The sequence below is a fragment of the Chiloscyllium plagiosum genome, chromosome 14, assembly GCF_004010195.1.
Source record: "Chiloscyllium plagiosum isolate BGI_BamShark_2017 chromosome 14, ASM401019v2, whole genome shotgun sequence".
Taxonomy (NCBI): Eukaryota; Metazoa; Chordata; class Chondrichthyes; order Orectolobiformes; family Hemiscylliidae; genus Chiloscyllium; species Chiloscyllium plagiosum.
Window position 1 is genome coordinate 13408137 of NC_057723.1, and position 11329 is coordinate 13419465.

Genomic DNA, 11329 nt, shown 5'->3' on the forward strand with positions numbered 1-11329 from the left:
AATCAAAATGTGTGGTGCTGGAAAAGCACAGTATCTCCAACTTATCACTGTCAGCCCCCCCACCTGCAATCGACCTATAGCCTTCCCAGCTACCTTCCCCCCCCCCATTCCTGATGAAGGGCTTATGCCTGAAACATTGACTTTCCTACTCCACGGATGCTAATAAGCCCGAACTCAATTTTACTGCTTTTTGTTTATAACCCTTGATTGCTTTCCTGATTATCTCAGCCTCAAATATACTTAATAAACCAGTGTCAACAGCCTACTGGTGATAAAGAATTCCACAGATTCACTACCCTCTTAGAGAAATTCCTCAATTCTGTCCGAACTGGGTGACCCCCTTCTCTGCTCCTAGAGTCTCCCACAACAAGAAACCACGCCAACGTGTACCCTGTAAAATGGGGCAAGAAAATTTGGGAGGAAACCAGGACTTTTTCCTGACACTACCCACAATCCCATTCTACCCCTGTGAAGCCTGGGAAAGGAAGACAGCCTTCCTACTCAGAGGTCAACTGAGGCAAGTTTGAAGCCACTGAAGGGCCCATAAGAGCTTCATCCCATTGTCAAAAGTATTTAACAAGCAGCAGTCAGGGTCCAGGTACACCAGAGAAGTTAGAAGCAATAGTAAGCCATTCAACCTTTCGGGCTTGCTCCACCTTTCTCTCCATATCTCTTGATGCTTTTAAAATCCAATATTCTTGAATATATTCAGAGACTGGCCGCCCGTTGTAGAGAATTCCACATGTTCACTACCCAATGAAAGAAAATTCCTCTTCTCAGCCCTAAACGGTTGCCCCCCGAGATGGTGTTCCCTGTTTCTAGACTCCCCAACCAGGTGAAAACATCCTCTCTGCATCCAGTCCTATCAGAATTGTATACATTTTAATCCACCAAAATTTATCAAGAGATTTACCACTATCCTGCAAAAGGATGAGATTGTATGAATTGGCACGTTACATCTTGGATTTTTCTTCCTAATATTTTTCTCATGTTTACAGCTAGATCAGTCTCCACAAAGTTTTTTTTTCTTGAAACCAAACCACTTTCCATTGTGAGTTAGTCAGAGTGCAACAGTTGATCTCAGATGACAATGGCTCACCACATGGAATGACTACCCTAGCCAACATATCACATAGCTGCTTTCGGACACTTGTCCAGATTTGTTCAGTAATAAAACAGAACCAGAAAAAAAATTAGTCATATACCAGCATCACAAAAGTCAAATTTGCACTTTAAACAAACTGGGCTGACTGCATATTATTTTGATTGAATGAGAATACTGCAACACTCAAAATGATTTGAGAATTTGTACTGCTATGGAGAAGGGTGGTGTGAAGTGAAATTGGTTTGAACACTGCATCATGATTGGAAGGAATGAAAACTGGGATACAATCAGTTTACTGGCACAAATGGCTGAAAAGCTATATGAAATGATCAGGTCAAGCTTTGATAAATTTTAAAGCTTTAAACTTATAACATGTTACTGTTGGACAAGTACCTCATTGACAGTACCAGGGGATTGAGCATATGCATCCGTATAGTCCCAACTACACGTAGGAATAACCTTTTCTTTTAAAAAACAGTGCAGAATGGAAATGCATACACTATTAAATGCAAGTATATGCATCTGCCTAATTGCTAGATAAAATAATTCACACCTTCACCGCAGAGAAAACATCAAGACATTGAAAGTGTTTTGAGGTCATTACAATGAATATAACTGTGGTTAAATATGTTTTACTGATTCACATCAGCGCTACATATCCTCACACTTTTATTCCATAAGGAACTGCCTTCTCACGTAACATTAAATGTTGTTAGGGAAATTCTTGAGATTGAAAAGTAGATTAGATTCCCTACAGTGTGGAAACAGGCCCTTTTCAATGCCTATGGGAGTAGAAAGCTGCAAAGAAGCAATGAAAGATTGAGTGAAGAAAATTGGATGAAAATAGGAATTCGAAATGGGGAAGTGTGAAGACATCCATTTTGAACAGTGAAAAGATGTATCAGAGTATCTTCCCATGGCAAAAGTTAAAACTGTAGATGAACAAAGATATTTGAAGCCTGTGTACAGAATCAGAAAACCAATGGACAGATAAAAAAGTAATCTTTAAGTTGAAACAGAATAATTGATGATCTTTCTTCTAATTCTTGTATTCTCCAGATTCTTGAAAGGCTGTTGAAAGATTTCAGGGGTAGGCTGGAAATAGCAATCAGGCAAATCGAATCAGACATGATTTTACTAAATGGTGCAGGGGGTTCCAGAAGCTAAATTGCCTACTTCTGTTCCTAATTCTTGTGTCTTGTCTTTAGATCTCAAAAGCTGAAATACAAATGGATAGATGTTACATAACAGCAGGACAAAACGTTAAATCCAATCTGGAGTATTGTGTTCAATAATGGGCATAGTAACGTAGCAATGATATGGTGTTCCTATTTCTAGGCAAGGGGGTCCAAGTTCAAGTTCCACCTGCCCTGGAGATATATCATAACATGTTAAACAAGTTGATTAAAATAACTATTAGCGAGTTTTGAAAAGATTTGTAGCTCAGGTTGAAGTTCTGGATGTAGGTTTACTCACTGAGCGCTTCACATGAGGCTCATTGATGACGTTACATAGCATGGTGACAAAACGTCTGAAAACAAACCTTCCAGCTCAGTAAGCAAACTTACATCCTAAAATAAAAATACTGGCTCTGAGGGGGTGAGAGCAGTTTTATCACAATGACTATGCAGGTTAAAAAGGTTAAGTCACAAGACCAGGCCTGTATTCTCTGAAATATAGATTAAGATGTGATCTAAAAGTGATGAATAAATGACTGGATGGGGTGGAGAGAAGCAATTCTCTCGAGCAGGAAAAACCAAAGAAAGAGACCTAACATTAAAATCACAATTCGGTCATTTAGGATAGTCAGAATATATCACTGTTGGGGCAATTATTGTAGAAACAGCTGCCTATAGTAACACAGTGAATGCTACAAACTACAGCTATGTATTGTTATATGAAAAAAGTATAGCCACATGTCACATAAAAAAAATGCTGATTTACATATGCAGGCATAATGGGATTAACTGCATTCCTGAGGATATTCAACCTAAGGTGGCTACAAGAGTCTGGACAGTGCTGTACAATGGACTAATCACTCAGCCACATCATATATTGAAACAGACTTTCCGTGCCATGTTTATTTAGTCATTTCACCTCTTCATCACTTTATACTAGGAGTTGTGCAGATCTAGAATTTTCCCTCCAAAATGTATTGATGATCATGGAGAAATGTTCCTCTCAAAGGATTGTGTCTTTGGAACTCTCTCCTACAGAACATAGAATCAAGACCATTGAATTTTGAGGCAGAACATTGTGAATGCCAGCTCAACTCAAGAAACTGAAAACACAACAGTACACTGACCAAGGGAGTGCTAAACTATCAGAAAGTCTGTCTTTCAGATGAGACAACATAGGTAGACAAGAGGAGGTCAAAAGCACTATTTTAAAGAAAAAGGGAGATATTACCATAATCCTGGTCAATGTTAAAACATATTTTGGTCTCTAAATATTGCTGTTTGAGGAGAGTTTCCTACAATCCAAAAGTGACCACACTTTAAAAGGACATAATAGGCCAAGTGATGTTCTGCTAGTCTGTTTTGACAACTAATTGACTCTAACTTTATATAATGGTATCACCAATCATAGGACTTTCAATTCATATAGCGAAGCAGTAATTTAGATTGCTGAGGTTACCCATGATCAAGCATACAATTGTATAGATATTTCTTTATTTATGAACATTAACATGCTGCATATATACATACTCATGGTCTCATATGTACATCTCAATGATTAATTTATACATAATAGATTACAAAGAATAATCAAATAAAAAAGACATTTGTAAAGTGTTTATTTCAACTGCTCTGAACATAGTATATAGAAAGTAAGTTCAGGTCAAGTGAAATAAAACTAACAATTTGGGACTCTTATTAATCACACTATACAACCCAGCATTAAAATAGGATTTCAGAACATGTGCAGCTTTCTAGTAGTTATTTTAAACATTTTACAATAAACTTTACAACAGAAAGACATAGGATGCTTACAACATTAAAACACAATAATAAAATTCTTGATTTGTGCACTTGACGTGTAATATCATTGCATTCAAGATTCTCTATTAAATTCAAAAATGGAGAGGGTATGTAAGTGTTCTTATTAGTAGTCCAGGGTCAGTTGTTTAATCAGGTAGATACAAAAAAAATTGACACATTTTGCAGATGAAAGAAAAGATTATTTTCACATGTTTAAGTAGCTTCCATTTGCAGCATATAATTTTCCCTGAATCAATGTTGAGAAAATACAATACTACATGTCTCTGTTAAAGCTCATAATAAAGAACACAATACAGACATTCATAAACGAATCAGAGGAAATATTGGATAGTCAAATTTGTCAGTCTGACATTGCATGACAATCTCAAAACAACTGTTTGACATAGCTATACCTCTTTATTTCACATTTCTACAAACCATCAAATTAGCAGTACTCACAACTGAGGTCTGAATTTCACAAACTATAATGCATTCTCTATTGGAACTTGCAAAAAGGCTTTTTGTAACAAAATATTTGTACTAACAGCTTAACCACAGTATTTGATAGTTACAAATGAAAAGAATAATGTGGACATAGTTCCTTTACTAGTAAGCAGATTCTTGCTGCCATTACCTACCAGTCATTTACAGTTGTCCCTGGGTTTGGCAATATAGATCTTAAATTCATATTACAAAGGAAGTAGCTAAGTTATTGGCTATTTTTTCTGAATGCTGGGTTGTTCCATCAGCTTTTTACAACAAACACTGTGAGCTACATGGTCCCTGTGCTATTTAATATGTAGGAAAGAGAAATAAGAGCAATCTGGCATGGTTACAAATCATGCAGAAATCGATCAATTGAAAATATGGTCAACTTAATGTTTTAAAAGGAATCAAAAGCAGTCCATTAAAATGCTCATCATAAAACAGCTTAAACCATCAATAGTACATTATGATATCAATGGATTAAAGTTAGCAGCTCTCATGATTACAGTTCCTACAATACATAAATAGATTTTCACAATGCATTTGTAAAGTAATATTCACTGAAAACTAAACGCATTGCAATTTTGACCTTGAAACCAGTGCTCTCCCAGTATTATGAAATCTGTGATTCCATAACCCTTAACTTTCCAACTGAGTCAGAGATAATATGATCAAATTTACTTCTGAGGTCAATGTGTGTAAAAGAACCAACAATGGTTCATAGATCTATGTCAAAAAATGGAACGAAGAAACATGGATCAGCTGTTGTGTGCATATACGACTTTTTGTTTATCACATTTATAGCAGCAAGTACCACCTGAGTTCTCAGAGTGGGTGATGAACACTAGGCTAAAGTTTGTCTGTTTGTTACTATTTAAAAAGCAGGGCACCCAAATAACAGTTAAGAATACAGTATAGTGTCAGTAGTAACAGAAGCACAAGTCTTGCGATACTTATCAAACATTTTTTTGTTTGTACAGTTTACTATTTTTTCATGGTTATCTTCTATTCCTTCCATATTGCTGCAGAGTAAAAGTTCCAACCAGAATCTGTCACGGTTCTAAGCAAACAATGCTTTCCTTTTAACAAGTCCAACCAAGAAATGCATAAGTGAAATATCTGATCAACTCTTCCTATTAAGGCTAATGACAGCAAATTCTGCAATCATGTGTTTCTAATGTTAGCATGGATTGGAGAACTATAGGTCTATCTACATGTGTGCATGTCAGGCTCCTTGCTGCAAAGTGTCTGCTTACTGTTTTGATAATTTGTGTTACTGACTTTTAGGGAATCAATTACCAGTACAAAGGGCTGCTTCTCAACACTTCTTTACACATACGGCAAATTTCTCAAACTTTCAATTAACTACATTTATGCAAATAGGCTACTCAGTCCATTATGTCTATGCCAGCTCCGTAACAGGGATGGCCTCCTAGTTTTGCAGTTCTGCCCTTTCTCCTACCAGTATGTTGCCGGGAATGGAGGGTTTTAGTTTTAGAAATAGGTTGAATACACTGGGACCTTTTTCACTGGTGTATAAAAGGTTGAAGGTGACCTTATAGAGGTTTATAAAATCATGAGGGGCACAGATAAGGTGAATAACAAAGGTCTTTTCCCGAAGTTCAAAACTAGGGAACATATTTTTAAGATGAGTGGAGAAAGATTTAAAAAGGACATGGGAACAACTTTTTTTTTTACACAGAGAATGATTAGTGTGTGGAATGAACTGCCAGAAGTGGAGGATATAGATTCAGTTACAACATTTAAAAGACATTTGGATAAGTACATGAATAGGAAAGGTATGGAGGGATACGGGCCAAACACAGGCAGGTGGGACTAGTTTAGTTTGGGAACATGGTCAGTTTGGACTAGTTGGACGGAAGTGTCAGTTTCCACGCTGTATAACTCAATGATTAATGTGCCCTATGGTTAAATAACGTATTCTGAAATGACAGATGCAACATATCATCCTAATCAAAGAAACCTTATCCAACAGTAAGACTCAAAATTATCTAACTTTATAGCAGTCATGGAATGCATTTTGAGTACTGCAATCCCTTGCCATCACAGTTATACAAAGTGCACATAAACCTCTGGTTAACAGAAGTCAAGGTAAACAAAGAACTAGTGTAGAAGTCAACTTTGTACTTTTAAAGCAGAATGAAGGTAAGAGGGAATATTTTCAGTTCAGTAAAATAATTTATGGACCAGAAGTTTGAAGCTCTTATTTTAAAAAAAACATTCTTTGAGCTTGAAGCAATATTTGAAAATGTTAAATTAGGGTTTGTATTTCCTTCACAGACAGCAAATTCCTACTAATAGCTTAGCTGCTAGTAGTATATTCTCTACCCACCACCAAAACCAACCAAAATATAAGCCAAGGCCAACATCAAGAAGAATAAAATAACAACTAAATACTGGGATCCCAAGCATTTAGTTGTAAACATTCATGACCAGCATTCTGACAGCAACTCGAACATTGCCGAATAAAAGTTACAAACTCACTGGCATTTCATTTAGATATTAGCATTAAATTCCATTCTTCTTACAGGTCAATGTGTATGGTTCAAAAAAGCGACAACTTGCTGTTCTTGTCACATCTATCAATTTTCATCATCCTGGAAACCTTATCCATCTAAAATCTGGTCCATGCATCTAGCCAGTCTCATCTATTGATCACTGAAGAAGGGTTTCAATTCCAGCTTCAGATTTTGTAGATCGTTTCCTAATTATGGAAAAAGGAAATAGAACATAATGGCCTTTTGATGAATTATTCAGTTTAATCCTTTCCAAAATGAACACTAAAATGCTAACAAAAATGATGCCCACAACACTTTTTCTCATTACTCATTCAGCCTGCAACTTAATTGGAGGCTGTTTCTTTCCATTCTGCTTGTCATAAACTTGCAAGGTGTTGACATAACTAGATCATAATCTTAGCTCAACATACAGTAGAACTTTAGGAAAAAATAGAAGTATAATCTGATAGTGATTACAGAAGCAAGGCTGCAGGATGATACATTGTGGTCTGCATATTAAAGGATACAAGATATTTAGGAAGGAAAAGAAGCGAGGAAAAGATGGTAGGTAACTCTCAATTCATGATGCTATTAACACAATGGAGAAGGATGGTCTATGTTCAGGAAGCTAAGATACACAGGTAGTTTGTTAGTGATGAAAAATGGTAAACAAAATCACTACTGGGAATGGTGTAATCTAACTTTAACCATACAGTACTAATGAAGAAATTGTGGGAGCTTGTCAGAAACATGTAGCAAAACCACTGGGATTTTAGCCTGCATATTGTCTGGAAAAATCAGATGTGGAAAGGTAGCCTAGATGAAGAGTTCTGGAGCTGACCAGATTGCAGGCGACACTGGACTCAATATTACACAATGAGATAGGATTAGTTAGTGACCTCATACTGAAGACACCCTTACTGTGATTGATATAGGATTTAATTTTAAAATGAGGAAAACTCGGTCCAGAACAAGAATTTTAAACATAAATAAAGGCAATTATTTGTACCTGAAAATGTACTCTTGCTACACTTGCTAGAATGAATTGGCAAATTTGGTTGATGGATACATTAATAGAGATGCAAAGCCAGGCATTTAAGGGATTCTTCAGAATACACAGGATAGATATATTTCAGCAAGACAGAGAAGTGCCAAAGGGGAGAACTCTCTATCTGTGGTTATCTTGAAAGAAAATGAAGACACAATCAAACCAAAAGAAAATGCATAACATTTCAATATTCCCATTGTTGCCTTACTTTCTGCCCGTCTTGGGTCTGGATTTCCCTCCCTTTGAGGTTCTTGGCCTCTCCAACTTCATTAATGACTGTCGCAGACTTTCTTCAGTGTAAGCCAAGTAAACATGTGACAAATCCACTTCAAATGGCTAAGAAAATAAAGAAGGCAATTAAAAATTAATTCCAAGTAGTAAATAGAGTTTCTGTGAAGTAATCAGAACTTCTGAAATTGTAGTTTATACTACTAGCCTGATCACTTGCATCTTATACATTTAAACTTAGACTTCATGGCATAATTTAAAATGAACTCCACTTTAGACAAGACCTGCTCATTTAACTTTTATTAGGCCTTGTTTGAATGACTTAACATGACTTCTAGAAAACACATCTGTACATCTCAGTAAGATTGCATTATAATTCAACACAGAAATCATAAAGCATGACATAACACACAATGACACGAGGAAGGAGAAGGCCATGCAGCCCCGTGGAGACTGCTCTGCCATTCATTACTATCATAGTTGAACTCGGGATTCAACTCCACATTTCTACCTGCACTTATCCCTTGATTTCCTGTCAACAACATTCTGTCCGTCTCAGCCTGAAATGTATAGTAAACGACATTGTAACAGTTTAGTATGATGAATGCTAGTAGGAAAATTGAACGACATTTATAGTTCTGCAATTAAACCAGGTTTATTTAGTCTTCTAAGGTCCAGAAAGGGACGGCTTACCTTCTTACACATTTTTCACTTTTCAGGCTATCCCAAAGTGCAAAACTGTAGCCATTTGTTTCATCAGTAAACGTGTTGTACATTTACATGTAATAAGATCCCACAAATAGCAGCACAATGAGCAGTGAGTCTGCTTTGGTGCTGTTGGTTAAGGGATAAATAGTGGGCAGAATCTCTCAGCATGTTTTCACCTAGCGCCTCAATCTTCTAACTCAGATGAGAAATCTTACCATTAAGCCAACCTGCTATATCATTGTACCAATACTTTGCTGCATCGATTTTTGGTTCTAATTCTTTTTAACAAATTTCTTCCAAGTGACTAAGAATAATGTTCCTTTGCCACTTATAGGTTGATACAAGGTGATTTCAGGGCGGTACCCGTCAATGCAAAACATACTGGAAAATGAGTTCAGGTGCCACCCGGACTCACTAACCTCAGTAAGGCAGAAAAAAACTCAAATTTTGCAAACAGTTTTTTGAAAAAGTTTAAATCGGTGCCATTTTTAATCTAAAATACACTAGCCCAGATCTTCCAGTCAGCTCAGAGTGGGCATATCTGCCACTGACTGCAATTTAAATTATCCACTTATCATAACTACTTGAGCCATAGCACATTCCGATCTTGGCTCCATCAGGGATTCAATGATAGACAGCGGCAGGAGGTCAAGGAATGTGCTAATCTCAGTAAACTTAAGAATTTCTCAACTTTGTTTTTATTTACAATTAATAAATAATATTGAGGGGCAGAGATGGACTAGCAGAGGTGAAGGTAACAAAAGGGAAAAAAGGGAATCTATTTAGATGATGTTTCCTTTAAGCTAAAAATTCAAAACTTACATCTTTTTCTTTTTTGTCTGCTACTGGAGTCTGTTTTCTCATGTTGTTTCCTGTGTACGCCACACATTTCTACAATTAAAAAAAAGTTAAAAATTAAAAGTTAATATTATTCTTTAACATGTACTTTAGGAGGCACTTAAACAGAACCAAGTGTGAAAATATTTGCAGACAATTTGCAACAGACTAGTATTGGAATCAGAGTATAGCTGATTATAGGGAATCAAACTGGTGAAAGTTAGTAATATGAATGCTTCAAAACAGAAGCTGCTGGATTAATCTTAGAAAACATTGATAAAACCTTTGTACAGATTTTCAACAATGTAAGAGTTTGCTTCCTACAAAGTATCTATATTTAAAATGCAGACGGTGGAGTTTGAATTCTGGACAATGAGGAAAGGGTAACAAATTTCTGGAATTAAGAGTCTAAAGATGACACTGTCATCTTTTGTCATTTGTCAGAAAAACCCATCTGGTTCACTACACTCCAGACCTACAACAATATGGTTGACACTTATCTGCCCTCTGGACAATGAGGGAAGGGTAACAAATGCTGGCCTAGCCAGTGACACCCACATCCTATGAATGAATAACACAAAAATGTTTGGAACAAAACACAATTCCTAAATTCATGGAAGACATCAATTTGATGGGAGGTTTTGGGGTAATGGTAAAAATACGTTATTACTGAAGTCAACTGCAACAGGTTATGAGTCAACAGTATAAGCTTGCAGAATGGACATATAACTGACAAGCATGTGTCATTTGGCCAACACATGCTGCGATGGATATTCTATCTAATTTCATGCAAAACTAGTCTTGCATCAGTTGGGTACAAAATTTGTTGTCCTGAATTACTACAAACTTACCAACTGCCACTCTCCAATGTCTTCATTCCAGTGTACATAGTTCTCAATCATCTCCTAGAAGGTATATACATTCATTTCAGCAAACCTGCCTTCTTTGATCAATGCAACAAATCAAAGTCAATCAAGAGTCCAGTTCATTAATCTTGTTTTAATTTTGTAAATATTTGAGAAAGTGTCATTAGAGTCATAGAGATGTACACCGTGGAAACAGACCCTTTGGTCCAACCCATCCATCCAGATATCCCAACCCAATCTAGTCCCACCTACCAGCACCCGGCCCATATCCCTCCAAACCCTTCCTATTCATATAACCACCCAAATGCCTTTTAAATGTTGTAAATGTACCAGCCTCCACCACATCCTCTGGCAGCTCATTCAATACACGTACCAGCCTCTGCATGAAAATGTTGCCCCTTAGATCTCTTTTATATCTTTCCCCTCTCACCCTAAACCTATGCCCTCTAGTTCTGGACTCCCTGACCCCAGGGAAAAGACTTTGTCGATTTATCCTATCCATGCCCGTCATAATTTTGTAAACCTCTATAAGGTCACCCCTCAGCCTCTGA

The 11329-nt window shown here is 36.8% G+C and overlaps 1 protein-coding gene across 3 annotated transcripts in view; it reads right to left on the reverse strand.

Moving 5' to 3' along the window:
- Positions 1–6359: 6359 nt before the first annotated feature.
- Positions 6360–11329, reverse strand: part of kif3a (kinesin family member 3A) — a 61444-nt gene continuing 56474 nt past the window's right edge. For all 3 annotated transcript variants that reach the window (XM_043703206.1, XM_043703205.1, XM_043703204.1), the window contains 4 exons: positions 10764–10817; positions 9898–9966; positions 8348–8475; positions 6360–7297 (listed from right to left, as the gene is read on the reverse strand). In XM_043703206.1, coding sequence (XP_043559141.1) covers positions 7249–7297; positions 8348–8475; positions 9898–9966; positions 10764–10817 — 300 coding nt within the window. In that variant the 3' untranslated portion in view covers positions 6360–7248. The remainder of the gene's footprint in view (positions 7298–8347; positions 8476–9897; positions 9967–10763; positions 10818–11329) is intronic.